Genomic DNA, 14,875 nt, shown 5'->3' with positions numbered 1-14,875 from the left:
CTCATTAAAGGACCGGCAGAGAGTGAGAAGAACAAATACAACAATAATGGCAAATTTAGCACTCTGGGATTAGATTGCAAATTTCCTACTCATGAAATCCAAATTCAGAACAGTCCATATGATAAACACTGAGGCTTAGGTATTATAAAAATAGAAAAGCTGTTTTATTAAAAAGAATGGCAGCAAATAGCAAATGTAATCAGAGATAATGCACTTATGCAGAATCACCCATAATGATGGAAAAGTACTGAGTTTAAGTACCTGTCAAAGGGGAGTAAAGATAACACACACTAGCCCCTAATCCTGACGTTTATAGGATACCTGACACACCAAGCACTATGGAGAAAACAGTTCAACATGACAGATGATAACACTCATGAACGCTGGATCCATAGGAAGTCAGGGATTGTAGATAGAGGGTCACGATGAGGCAAGGCAGCAGCAGGAACTCAAGATGGTCAGCAGATAATCTATTCTTAGCCAGGCAAGAGCATGCAGGCAGGTGATGCCACAGATTAATGAGTCTTCATCATTTGGCCAGCTCGGAGCCAGTTGATAGCAGCACTCTCACATATACTGCCCAAGATAACAGCCAGCTGTTAACAGTTTAAGAGAAGAGGGTCTTATACCCTTTCCTCTGGTTTTGATGCCATGCTGACTAGAATAACAAAGGCTGAGGTTTTCCAGTGTTGTGGCTTCGGGGGCCCAAGGACCCTGCTCCTGCCATCATAGATATTTGCTTCTCCTCTATGAAGGTCCCCAGCACAGTAAACAAAAGTTGTTGTGAACAGATATTTTGCCTCTGTTAGCCTTGATGTGTCAGCAATGTGCTTGAAGCCTACTGATAGGAACAAACCTCTGCATAGGAGCTGACATGGCCTAAATCTGTGAAAAGTCAGGTTCATAATATAGAATAGTGCTTCATTGTCGTGCTACATGCAGGGCCTGTTTTGTCCCTACATACCCCCCTATTTCAAGGCTTCATTGTTGTGCTACATGTAGGGCCTGTTTTGTCTCTACATACCCCCTTCTTTCAAGGACATTGGCTTTAAGGGAAGCCAAAGGGCTTGAAACACTATCTAACGAACAACAGTGTGTGTACTCCTGCCCACCAAGACATACACAGTAACGATTATGAACAACTATTACTATTACAATATATGCAGGTTCAGAGATAAAATGTTGTAAATGCAATGATCTTAATAATATAGAAGAACATAAAAGCATACGAAATGATATCATGGCTTATTGTAAGGTTGCAAGCAATTTAAATGACCTTGGCCAATGTCTAAGAGTAAACTAAGTGATGTAAAAATTCTCAATGACTGTCATAGAAGTCAAAAGACATGAGTTCTTTGGAAAAGAAATGCCATTTGCACCAAGGTAATGATGATGTGATGATAACCACTTGGATGGTAAGGGTTAAGGCATCAAATAAACATGCCCAACAGGCAACATTCTAGCACCCTGTAAGTAGTCCATCAGGGTGATTAGATACTGGACATGTTTGTGTGGAGGCTTGCAACAATAATTACCATAGTGGAAATGATAAAACTGCTAAATGTCCATGCACTATACAAGTAATGTCCATTTTGAATGTAATACCAAGCTGTGATCAGTCCTCTGATTGTAGCACACAATTAGTGACCAAGGTAAGCCAAAGTTCAGACAACACATATTAACGATAGAATATAACATATGTGCAATACACAATGACATAGATTCCTTGTCACCTGCAGCAGATGAATCCAGCAACTGGTGGGTTAAGTCCGCCTACCAGCAGGTGGAGATAGAGATAAACAAACTAAAGGCAGTGATGCCAGACACCAGCCCCTTCCTCAGTTAGTATGTCTCTATCTCCAGCAGGTGGTGGATGGCTTTTTATCCAGTTCCTGGATCCAAGGCTTCTGAGGGTGCTCCTGGGCCGGTGGCCAGTTTGAGCCGGGGGTGGCGGACTGGTGGTGTCCCCTTTGGCAGCATACTCAGCTGCTGGGTCCCTGCTGCACCTCAAATTCCCTCTGAACAGGCTTTTGCTGTTCTTTTCCTTCCCTGTTTGTTTCTGCCTCCTCACTAAAAAACAAAACAGTGAAGCAGAGGGGAAGTGTGTTATTCTGAGAGCAGGCTTGTGTTCCTGCCGTCCGAGTCCTGCTTTCTGTTGCCTGCTTCTCTGAGCCTGCCTGCCTGTGATTAGAGTCGAAGAGTTTTGTTTCTTCGGCTCAGCTGACAGTTCCTGCGCTTTCCCGGTCCAGCGTAAGTGCTGCAGGGTTCCTTTTCTTTGGTGGGCGATGGCAGCGGAGGCTGTAAAACGCTGTTCCCGAAGCGGGAAACGGCGTTCGGTGGTGGGCCTTTGCAGCGCGGGGTGCACTGATTTGGCGGGACTTGACGGAGCGGTGCCCCCCCCAAGAGCGTGCTTTCCCGCCCGGAGCCTGGCGATTCTCGCGTCATTTTGTGATCGGCCGCGGAGCCAGCTCCAGTAGCAGTTTTAGGTAAAGTTTCTTCTCCGCTGGTAGGAGAGTCTGGGGGGTCATTAGTTACTGTTGGCTGTGGTGCAGGGGCCATGGCTGCGGCCTCCGTTTCGGGGAGGGGTTTTCGCCTGAATGTATTTTGCTCCTCCATCAGGCGTTTTTGCTGAGGGCCTTACCCCCCCCCCCCCACACACACACACACACACTGCTGCTGCAGAAGCCTCGGGCTTTGATCCTCTTAGGGGGTCTGGGGGTAGCCAAGAGATTTTGGGGTCTGAAGAGGGGTCCTGCGTACAGTCGCCTACAGCCCCCTCAGTGGTGGCTCTTTCGGAGCAGACGGGGCTAGAGGAGATGGAGGACGGTGTCCTTGCTGACCAACCAGAGGACTCCAGCCGTGAGGATTTTCCATAAGGAGGAATTGTCCTCCTTTATCTCTCAGGTGCTGGAAGCTCTGAATATAGAGGACCCAGAGGTCGCGGCTTCTCAGGCGGTCAACCCCAAGATTGCTAGTACCAGATGACCTTCTAAGGCCTTTCTGGTCCATGAAGCTATTGAAGAGTTGATTTCAGCCCAGTGGACAGACCCAGATGGGGGGCTGAAAGTGGCCAGGGCTATGGCCAGGCTGTATCTGGTTTCAGCGGACCATTTAGAGCAGTTTGCTCTGCCTAGGGTGGATGCCCTAGTGACGGCGGTTACTAAGAAGACTGCTCTTCCAGTGGAAGGTGGTGTGGCATTCAAGGATATGCAGGACAGATGGCTGGTGGCCGCTTTGACACTTCAAGCTTCTGTTTGTAGTTCTCATGTGGCTAAGCTTGTCTCAGTTGGCATGCTGTCATGGATTCGATTTCGGAGTCTGATATGCCGTAAACTCCTCAAATGTCGCTGATGGATATTGGGCTGGCGTACTTGGCGGATGCCTTGTATGATTTGGTCCGTGCTTCGGCCAAACTCATGGCCTTGACCGTTTCCTCTCGTCGTCTTCTGTGGCTTTATCATTGGGCCGCAGATATGGCCTCTAAGCAACAGCTTATTAAATTGCCTTTCCGAAGGAAAGTGCTTTTTGGGGAAGACCTAGAAAAGATTGTTAAAGATTTGGGGGGTTCCAAATCTCAGCATGTTCCGGAGGATAGACCCAAGTCTACTTCCAGGCAGGGAGCCTCGAGGTCACGTTTCAGAGAGACGTGACGGTATCGCCCGGGGCAATCCAATGCTGCCTTTCAGCGTCCTTGTTTTGGGCAGCTTTCTTCATTTCGAACGAGAAGCCCTCTCGTCAGGGGGCTCCTTCTCAAGCCTCCTAATGATGGGGCGCAGGTCCACTCAGAGGAGCGCAGATCTGTGGTCGGCTTTCTCTATTTCTTCCAGAGTGGGCCAGAATTACTTCGGACTAGTGGGTCCTCAATGTGATGCGAGAAGGTTACAAGCTAGAATTCTTCTCTCCCGTCACAGGCTTTTTCTGGAGTCCCACTGTATTTTGCAGGCCAAGAGGACAGCAGTTCTGCAGTGTTTGCGAGACCTGCTGAGGATAAGGGCTATCGTGCCTGTTCCTCCTCTCGAAAGGCGCACAGGTCGGTACTCCATCTTCTTTGTGGTTCCAATGAAAGGAGGGGCTTTTCTGCCTATTCTCGATCTCAGAAAAGTAAACCAGTTTTTGCGGGTTCGTCACTTCCACATGGAGACGTTGAGGGCAGTTATTACTGCTGTTCAACCAGGCGAGTTTTTGACAGCTCTCGACTTGAGGGAAGCTTATCTACACATTCCCATTTGGCAGCCCCATCAGCGCTTTCTCCGATTTGCAGTGCTGGGTCAACACTTCCAGTTTTGGGCCCTTCCTTTCGGAATGGCATGCACTTTTTCCAAGGTCATGGTGGTAGTGGCAGCATTCCTGTTCAAGGTGGGGATTCAGGTGCATCCATATCTCGACGACTGGCTGATTCGGGCGACTACAGCAGAGGAGAGTCGAGTGGTCACCGACCGAGTGATTGCGGTTTTGCAATCCTTAGGTTGGGTGGTCAATATGGACAAGAGTCATCTGGTTCCTACTTAGAATCTGGAGTATCTGGTAGTGCAATTAGATAAGAAGCGGGGGAAGGTGTTTCTCCCCGAAGGGCGAAGGATCAAATTGCTTTCTCAAGTCCGGACTTTGTTGAGTCGTCGCGCTCCCCAAGTGTGGGACTATGTTCATCTCCTCGGTTCCATGACAGCAACCTTGGAGGTCATCCCGTGGGCGAGGGCTCTCATGCGGCCTCTTCAGATCTTCCTTTTGAGCAAATGGTCATCGGCATTGCTGGATTATCAACAGTGCCTTCCTTGGTCGAGTCAGGCCAGGGACAGTCTTGCGTGGTGGCTCCGGCCGGCCAATTTGCAGAAGGGTGTTCCCCTGGCATCTCCCAATTGGGTGGTGGTCATGACGGATTCCAGTCTTGCGGGCTGGGGGGCCCATTGTCTACATCGAGTAGCCCAGGGATCGAGGACCCCACTCTAAGTGACTTGGCCGATAAATCGTCTGGAGTTGCGAGCAGTCGTGAATGCGCTACGGAGTTTTCAGGACCTTCTGCCAGGGCAGGCAGTTTGTGTATTCTCGGACAACACCACGATGGTGGCCTACATCAATCATCAGGGGGGCACTCACAGTCTTCCCCTGACAGTAGAAGCGTCTCGTCTTCTAGTGTGGGCGGAAGCGCATGTTCAGTGTCTGTCGGCAGCACATATTGAGGGTCAAGACAATGTTCAAGCGGATTTTCTCAGCCTGACTTTGTTGGGTGCAGCAGAATGGAAGCTGTCGGACTCGGTGTTTCAGCTGATCTGTCAGTATTGGGGAAGGCCGGTGATGGATCTCATGGCCATGACTTGCAATGCCAAAGTTCCCCAGTTCTTCAGCTGCAAAAGACAGACAAGAACCGCAGGATTGGACGCTCTTCTCCAGCCTTGGCTGGAACAGCAGCTCCTATATGTTTTTCCTCCGTGGCCTCTGATAGGGAGAGTTCTTTGCCGCATAGGGCGGCATCGAGGGCCGGTCGTTCTAGTAGCCCCAGACTGGCCCCGGTGTCCGTGGTATGCGAATCTCGTTCGGGTGCTCTCAGAACCACTGTTGCGACTTCCAGTGACTCTGGATCTTCTGCATCAAGGGCCAGTTCAGATGGAAAATCCCTCCCGCTTTGGTCTTGAGAAGCGGCAGCCGAGGAAGAAGGGATTTTCAGGACCAGTCATTATCACTCTTTTGGGGGCACGGAAGCAGTCTACTTCAGCAACGTACAAGCGAGTGTGGAAAGCTTTCTCGGCGTAGTGTGCTCTGCATGCTGAGTCGCCTTTTCGGGCAGACATTCCAGTTATTCTGGAGTTCCTTCAGGACGGTCTTCAAAAGGGATTGGCATATAATTCCCTTCGAGTTCAGGTGGCCGCACTAGCTTGTTTTCGAGGCAAACTGGACGGTTCCTCCTTAGCAACTCACTCTGATGTGGTCCGGTTCTTGCGCGGGGCTCTTCGTCTTCGACCTTCATTGTGACAGCCGTGCCCATCGTAGCATTTGAATGTGGTGCTGCGAGCCCTCCAGGGCCCACCCTTTGAGCCATTGAACAAGGTTTCTGAGAAGGACCTTACACTTAAGACAGTGTTTTTGGTGGCCGTCGCTTCAGCTAGAAAGATTTCTGAAATTCAGGCTTTGTCTTGCAGAGATCCTTTTTGCAGTTTTCTGAAGCAGGGGTGTCGATTCAGACGGTGCCATCCTTTCTACTGAAAGTGGTTTCAGATTTCCATGTCAATCAGGCTGTTTATCTTCCTTCTTTTCGAAGAGAGGATTATCCGGGGGAGTTTGTGTTGCTATGTTTCCTGGATGTGCTGAGAGCTTTGTTTCGGTACCTGCAGATCTCTAACGAGTTTCGACACTCGGATCATCTCTTTGTGCTCTTGTCGGGATCGATAAGAAGTGAGGCGGCTTCTAAGGCTTCCATTGCTCGCTGGATTAAGGAGGCCATTGGGGCGGTGTATCTGCTACAAGGATGGGTGGCTCCAGTGGCCCTGAAGTCTCATTCTAATCAGGTGCAGGCTGCTTCTTGGGCAGAGGTGTCGGCCTTATCTCTGGAAGAGATTTGTCGTGTGGCTACTTGGGCGTTCCGTCATACTTTTGCGAAGCATTACAGGCTATACGTGTCTGCTCGGGAGGATGCGAGTTTTGGGGCGGGAGTGTTGGTGCAGGCAGCGTCTGCTTCCCACCCTACTTAAGGAATGCTTTGGTACACCCCACCAGTTCCTGGATTCATCTGCTGCAGGTGACAAGGAAGGTAAAATTATGTCTTACCTGATAATTTTCTTTCCTTTAATGCAGCAGATGAATCCAGGATCTCTCCCTAGTTCAGCCGACTGTTTTTCATTTTCCACGCAGAGTGAATGTTTTTTCCTTCCTGGTTCTCTTTTGCAGAGTTCAGACAGATATGGGAACACAGAAAGGATTCCAGTTTATGGAGCAAGTTGCAGTTATTTCAAGGTTCTTATTTGGTTCTCTGTTTTTAATAGTGAGGATGGTTTCTTATTGTTATCAGTTTCATATTTTTGGCCTTGGTTACTGCTTACGAATGACTTATTAACTGAGGAAGGGGCTGGCCGTATGGCATCACTGCCTTTAGTTTGTTTATCTCTGTCTCCACCTGCTGGTAGGCAGACATAACCCACCAGTTCCTGGATTCATCTGCTGCGTTAAAAGAAAGAAAATTATCAGGTAAGACATAATTTTACCATAGTGTAAAGCTTACATCATTCATAACTATGAGTGTCAACAACAACAGGTGAATTATATACTCTATTATTATTATATGACACATGTAAAAACCACACTATCAGGCTTATTTTCGAAAGAGAAGGGCGCCCATCTTTCGACACAAATCGCAAGATGGGTGTCCTTCTCACAGGGTCGCCGAAATCAACATAAATGAAAGCTGATTTTGGGCGTCCTCAACTGCTTTCCGTCGCGGGGACGACCAAAGTTCCTGGGGGCGTGTCAGAAGCATAGCGAAGGCGGGACTGGGGCATGCTTAACACATGGGCGTCCTTGGCCGATAATGGAAAAAAGAAGGACGTCCCTGACGAACACTAGGACAACTTTACTTGGTCCTTTTTTTTTATGATCAAGCCACAAAAATGTGCCCTAAATGACCAGATGACCACCGGAGGGAATCGGGGATGACCTCCCATTACTCCCCCAGTGGTCACTAACCCCCCCCACCCTAAAAAAAATTTAAAATATTTGTCCAGCCTCTATGCCAGCCTCAAATATCAAACCCAGCTCCATGACAACAGTATGCAGGTCACTGGAGCAGTTTTAGTGGGTACTGCAGTGCACTTCAGACCCAGGCCCATCCCCCCCTACCTGTTACACTTGTGCTGGCAAATGTGAGCCCTACAAAACCCACCAGAAGCCCACTGTACCCACATGTAGGTGCCCCCCTTCACCCCTAAGGGCTATGGTAGTGGTGTACAGTTGTGGGTAGTGGGTTTTGGGGGGCTCAGCACACACGGTAAGGGAGCTATGCACCTGGGAGCAATTTCTGAAGTCCACTGCAGTGCCCACTAGGGTGCCCGGTTGGTGTCCTGGCATGTCAGGGGGACCAGTGCACTACAAATGCTGACTCCTCCCATGACCAAATGGATTGAATTTGGTCGTTTCTGAGATGGGCATCCTCGGTTTCCATTATCACCGAAAATCGGGGACAACCATCTCTAAAGATGACCATCTCTAAGGTCGACCTAAATGTTGAGATTTGGGCATCCCCGACCGTATTATCGAAATGAAAGATGGACACCCATCTTGTTTCGATACTACAGGTTTCCTCGCCCCTTCGCGGGGACGTCCTGCGAGGACGTCCTCAGGAAAACTTGGGAGCCTCGTTCGATTATGCCCCTTCATGGGTGGAAAACCCTGGGAGTTTCTTTGATACTTGGATGTATAGGTGGCATGGTTTAAGGCAGTTTAATGGCAAAGAACAGCATTATTAAAATAGTATTTTGGAAGGGAAAAACCTAGATGATGTGGATTAAAAAAAAAACCCTCCTCGCTTATTTGCACTAAAGATAGCATTATATCACTTAAAACAACAAGCTACCAAGCGGAGAACTCCTAAGTATATATATGTAACACTATATATGTAATTCAAAGTACCTTTGAATAGATCTCAGCTTTCTCAGGAGCAAAAAAGAACCTCTTAATTTATTTGTTTCACCATTGGTTGACTATCCACCTCAACCCCTAGAATGCATTAGGAAAATTCAAATTTAAATTTAGTATTTCCAATAACAAAATTTTCTATTCCCATAATATCCTTGGTCAAATCTAGCCGTAAAAAGTTATTTTTTCCTCGTTAAGGGCCCTTTTACCAAGCGGCGATAAAAGGTGGTTCATGGTGGGATCAGCACATGGGATTTTCGCGCATTGAGACCACCTTTTACTACCACAGGTAAAAGAGGTTTTTTAAGGAGGCAGTAAATGGCCATGAGGAGGTGGTGAGGGCTCTGGCGGTAACCCAGTTATTGCTGGGCACACCCACTCTCCGTCCACCAGCGCTAGAAAATAACGAATATTTTCTAGCACTGGAAATGGAGCGCAGCCGACCTGGAACTACTGCTGGGCTCCTGGGCAAGCCTGGCAGTAGGGCTGATTTGCTCTGTACAAACCCAGCGGTAGTTCTACTGTCGGGTGATGAAAGGTCCCCTTAGTTTTAACCCAAAATGCATGGCCCAGCATTCAATAACTTCAGCACATTTCTGGACTTCCCTTAACATTTCAATCTTTGGATACCAGCATTAACATCGTAATGTGACCTCTTCTTAAAACATTTGAGTAGCACTGCCTTACATCAATAAGATGATGGACAAATTTATAGCAAATTGAGATCCTTCTAACTCAAATGATTTACTAACACTTGACGCTAAATTGTCTGAAAGGCCTTCCCCTTTGTAGCCAACACCTCTCCTTCCTTTACCTACCCCCTCAAGTGCCCAGCATCTCCCCTTCTCTGCCCCTCACCCTTCCAGCATCTCCCCTTACCTATCCCTCACTTTGAGGTGTCCATCATCTCCCCAAATCCTATGTGTTTAGCACTTCAACTAGCACTAGATGTTGCAGTCATTGGCCTAAAGCAGAGTTATGTTGATTGCAGGGAGCTTTAAGCATCTGTGCATGCTCAAGATATTCTGGATTACCCTCTCTTGTTTCAGAGGGGAATGGACATGGCAGGCTTGAGCCATGCAGGTGCTTATGTCGACTGGGTTAATTCAGATACAGTGGTACTAACTACCACACCAGTGCTACCCGCTACGCTATGCTATCTATTTGTTGTGCCAGCCCTGTTCACACATTACTAAACCTGCTCATAAAAACAAACTTGATGCCAGGTTTATTTAAACAAAAGATTTACAAGATCTGTACACCACAAGATAACAGGTTAATAACACATTTTTGCCTAAATGAAGCTAAGGACGGTACAGCAGCAAAGCAACAAATGATGAAAACTTACTTCTGATTTTCAGATGCTCCTAGATCAGTTGAGATATTTGTGAGTTCACCAAAGAAGATCAAGGAAGGCGAGTCGGTTATGTTGATGTGTTCCTATAACAGCAGTAATCCAGCTGTCTTTGAATATGGATGGTTGCGAAAGAAAGATATGAATACATTTAATGACATAAGGTCCCATGAGTTGGAGATCAAGGAAATCACTCATCAGGATTTAGGCGAATACAGCTGTAAAGCTAGAAACATTGTTGGCACAGTATCCTCCCCTTTTATCACCATCAACATGCTGTGTAAGTATATTTAATTTATATACACGCGCCAGTGAAAGTGTAACCCTATCAAAGGCTGTCATTCCACACCTCTTGGTATATGAAAATATTGAGATAAATATTTTGTGGGAGGCTGGCCGTATAACTTTGTATATTCAGAGAAAGTACATGTAGGAATGCTGCTGCTGACTATACAGGTTTCCCTTTCTACAAAGAGGTTATCTGTCTAACGTTATGCCTGCTTTTTGGTTGCTACCTGTTAAACATATCTAATATAGAGAAAAGCTAAATTTTCCCACTCTCTGTATATCTTTACATGCTTTCCCAGCACACTCTTAATCCTGCCTCCACTGACCTGCAAAAATTATGGACCTGTAGCTTGGACAACCAGAGTTTATGCATTCCCAGCTGGCTGAAATAAAACAAGACACATAAGCAGCTAGTATCCAGTGCTTACTGCATGAATGGTTTTGAAAGTTGTTCAGCTTATATGTCTACAAAAGACTGTCATGTGTAAATCAACCACAACATAATAGAGCAACTCTCTTACTGACTGCATTTGTAGTTTAAGGTGGAACAGTTTATTTCCCTGTACCTTGTTCTAATCTCAGCTCTGCCAATGACTATTAGGCTGATGCAGAAAGCAGAATGTTAGAGCCACTGACTGCACATGGGGGTTCCTGCAAAAAAAAAAAAATTGCCATGGCATGCAATAATCAATGAGCATGCAGATTACTGCTGTGTTAAAATTGGAACAGTAATCCACAGGTCATTGCCAAATGTCACCTTTCCTGTCCAGTGTCTGAGCTGCAGTTGGCTCAGACACTGACAGAAAGGGTAACATACAAAAAAAAAAAATTCCGTCAATCTGCCACCCAACTCAGTTCAATCCCTTTCACCCGACCTCCAACAATATAAAAAATAAAAAAATTCCCTGGTGTCTAGTGGCCCTCCACACCACCACCATTGAAGTAATTGGCACCATCCTATCTCACCCTCCCCCCCCCCCCCCCCGAAGAGAGCAACCACCCTGGGGTTTAGTGGCACTCCTCCCTCCCAGACTATTAAAAAAATTAAATCCCTGGTTTCTAGTAGTGCTCCCACCCCTGACCCCTCCCCCAGCCCTCCTGAACCCACCCAGCATACCTAATAGGAGAGGTGGGAGTGATGCCTTCGCATGCCTGCCTTTAGCGGTGTCATCTTGAAAAATTATGGTACCATGCCCTGTGTGGTGCATCCTGGGGATACACCATGTGGCTGCCTGCTGCCATAAAAGGGAATTTCATTTAACCCCTGCACTGAAACCCTTTCTGCATTGCTGTCCCGTGGTAAAACTGTTTTAAAACCTGCAGGAAGCATCCTGCATCAGCCTCTATATGAATGACCTTATAGTGAAATACTTATCTCCCTGTGCCTCAGTTCTAATCCCAGCTCTGTCACTGACTGTATTTGTGATCGTACAGTGAAACACTTTATGTCTCTGTGAGACACTGAATGAGAGTGTGGAGTGGGCCAGTGGAATAACAGAGTCGGACAACAGGGGGTGAATGCAAAATACGTATTTATTTACAGGATTCCCAGGGCCTGTTACTTCACAGGGCCCGTGTCATAGAGTGGGTAAAACTCTGCAGTTCAGAAACCCAGTTAGTAAACAGGCCTCTGGTGGCAGGCCTACCATAGTTTGTGGCTGCCGGGGTTGCTATGCCCCAAACACAGCCGTGAATTCTCAAGTCTTTGTCAAAGTTCAGGTCTGGCTCCCACCAGACCTCAGCAAGCTTATAAGTTTTAACAAAAACACAAAAATGTTGGCTTATCTCAGCCAGATCACAGCAGTCAGGGCATACACTGGGGCTTCTCCTCTTCCTCCCCTGGGCCTTCCTAGCTTCTGCCTTGCCCTGTCTTTTGAACTTCCCGGTAGAGTCTCCGCCTCTCCTGGTCTACTTCCTCCTGGGCGGGATCTGCACTCTTAAGGCTATTTAAAGAGGGACTCTCCTTAAGGCTGAGGGCAGTGTCCTATAAACCCTGTCACATACCTCCCACCCCATCAGCTCAATCGTACTCGGTTGAGCGCCTGCCATTTCAGGGTCTACCTCCTGGGATAAAAGTCCACATTTGCATGTTATACCCACTACTTGAAAGATTGAAGACTGAGGAACCATTGCATTGCCTAGCATTTGAATCCTTATGGTGGGCCATTCACTGCAGGGGTTGATGATCAGTGACCACCAGGAAATTGCAGCCCAGTAGGTAATATTGGAAAATCTCCAGGACCCATTTGACCACAAGAGCCTCTTTCTCAATCACCGCATAGTTCTTCTCTCTTAGGAATAGCTTTTGGCTAATGTACACCACCAGGTGGTCCTCTCCATCCACTTCCTGTGCCAAAATGGCCCCTAGCCCAATCTCAGATGCATCCATCTGGACAACAAAGGGCCGGTTAAAATCCGGGCTGAGGAGCACCAGCTTTGTGCAAATAGCCTTCTTTAGAGTCTGTAAGGCCACATCCAACTCTTTGGTTCAGTGTACCTTCTCAGGAGCCTTCTTTTATACGCGGCAGGTTAGTGGTTCTGCCTTTTCAGCAAATCCAGGGATAAACCAGTGGTAATACCCTATTATCCCGAGGAATGTTCATACTTGCTTTTTCATCTGAGGGATTGCCACCTGGATGATTACCTCTACCTTTTGAATCTAGGGTCTCACCTGTCCTCTCCTGACCAAGTACCCCAGATACTATACTTCCCGTCCTCCCAGGAAACACTTCATGGGATTTGCTGTTAATCCAGCGGCCCACAGACTATCTAGTACTGCTTCTACTTGGATAAGATGAGTCCTCAAGTCTTTACTGTAGATGACAATGTCTAAGTATGCAGCTACATAGTCACCATGGGATCTAAGCATGCTGTTTATGAGGTGCTGAAAGGTAACTGGAGCTCCATGGAGGCCAAACAGGAGCACCGTGAACTGGAACAACCCTTGGGGTATTGAAAAGGCTGTCTTCTCCTTGGCATCTGTGGTGAGAGGTACCTACCAATATCCCTTGGTCAAGTCTATGGTTGAAATGAATCGGGCCCCTCCCAGCTGCTCAATGAGTTTGTCCACCCTTGGCATTGGATAGTCCTCCTGCTTGAAGATGCATTCACCTTCTCAAAATCGATGCAAAACCAATTTCAGTACCAGTACAATGGGAGATGCCCAGTTACTGGTGAACTCTTCGATAACTCCCAATCTTAGCATCTCAGTGACTTCTTTCACCACCACTTGCTGCCAGACTTCTGGGATTTGATAGGGACACTGCTGAACCACCAATCCTGGTTCGGTAATAATATTGTGAGTGGCAAGGTGGGTCAAGCCTGGCACTTCAGAAAACATATTTTCATTTTGATATAACAACTGCTCCAGGTCGGCCTTCTGCGGGTCGGAGAGTGGGTCACCACATGGAACTTGCATGAGTCCAGAGTCTATTGGGATCTCCAGGCTAAAATCATCTCTCTGAACTAGGGCTGCCATCATAGAGACCCATTTTTTCAATAAGTTTAATGTGGAAAATCTTCGCCTTGTCCCTCTTGTCAGGTTGTGCTACTTTATAGTTGACAGTTCCTGTCTTTTCATAAGGACCTTGCCACTTGCATTACAACTTACTTTCCAAAGAGGGCAGAAGGACTAGGACTCTACCACCAGCTGGAAGTTCCGCTGAACTGCCTTTCGATTGTAGGCTTGGGCTTGACCTACTTGAGCCTTTTCCAGGCAAAGCTTGGCAGCTTCATCTGATTTCCTTAGCATAGCCGCCGAGAGGGGGGGCAGGGGGGACAAAATTCCCTGGGCGTCCAAGGGGGGCCCAGCACCGCAGTCCCACCCACCCTCCATCGTTGAACATCTGCCTCCTGCATTGAAATCGCAGTCTCACCTCTGTGAAAGCAGCGCTGCAGGCAGCAGAACGCCTTCCTTTGGCCCTCCTTCCCTCCCTGTGTCCCGCCCTCATCTTACGTAGCTTCAGCGAGGGCGGGACACAAGGAGGGAAGGAGGGCCAAAGGGAAGCATTCTGCTGCCTGCAGCGCTGCTTTCATGGAGGTGAGACTGCGATTTCAATGCAAGGGGCCCGGCCCGGTGGCGGACGGAGGGGGGGAGCGGCAGCGACCTTGAGGGGGCGGGATGGCGAAAGTGGCAGGGGCGGGGCCCTGGGGGCGGCCTTGCCCCGGGCCCAGCCCAGTCTCTCAGCGGCCCTGTTCCTTAGTCTCCCATGCATGGTGAGTACAAGTTCTTCCCGGAACTGAGTTCCTATTCTCAAGCCTCTCAGATAATAAGAAGAAGGGGCATGGGGAGAACAAAAGTGAGGAAAAGATGAAAAGCCATAGGTAGATAAAGTAAAAAGAGGGAAATTAAAGAATGGATAGTAAGAATGAATTAAATCTGGACAGAGAGCGAGGCAGAAAACTAAATTGAAGAAAATAAAGAAAAAGGAGATAAAATGACATATGGACAGGAAACCCTGGCAAGAGAGTTAAGAGATGACAAAGGAATGCAGAATCAAGAGACTGGGACCAACACAATTAGAAAAAGTAAATGGTCAGACAACAAAGGTACAGAAAATAATTTTATTTTTAATTTAGGATAAAGCAATGTGGTAGCTGTGTTAAGGAAGGTTA

General features: G+C 47.6%; 1 protein-coding gene across 6 annotated transcripts in view; it reads left to right on the top strand.

Moving 5' to 3' along the window:
* The window catches only part of CD22 (CD22 molecule), a 244,243-nt gene that overhangs the window by 148,631 nt on the left and 80,737 nt on the right, over positions 1–14,875 (top strand). For all 6 annotated transcript variants that reach the window (XM_030213545.1, XM_030213548.1, XM_030213547.1 and 3 more), the window contains one exon: positions 9,981–10,253. In XM_030213545.1, coding sequence (XP_030069405.1) covers positions 9,981–10,253 — 273 coding nt within the window. The remainder of the gene's footprint in view (positions 1–9,980; positions 10,254–14,875) is intronic.

The sequence above is a fragment of the Microcaecilia unicolor genome, chromosome 8, assembly GCF_901765095.1.
Source record: "Microcaecilia unicolor chromosome 8, aMicUni1.1, whole genome shotgun sequence".
In the NCBI taxonomy this organism is placed as follows: domain Eukaryota; kingdom Metazoa; phylum Chordata; class Amphibia; order Gymnophiona; family Siphonopidae; genus Microcaecilia; species Microcaecilia unicolor.
This window is presented reverse-complemented; position numbering and strand designations above follow the sequence as displayed.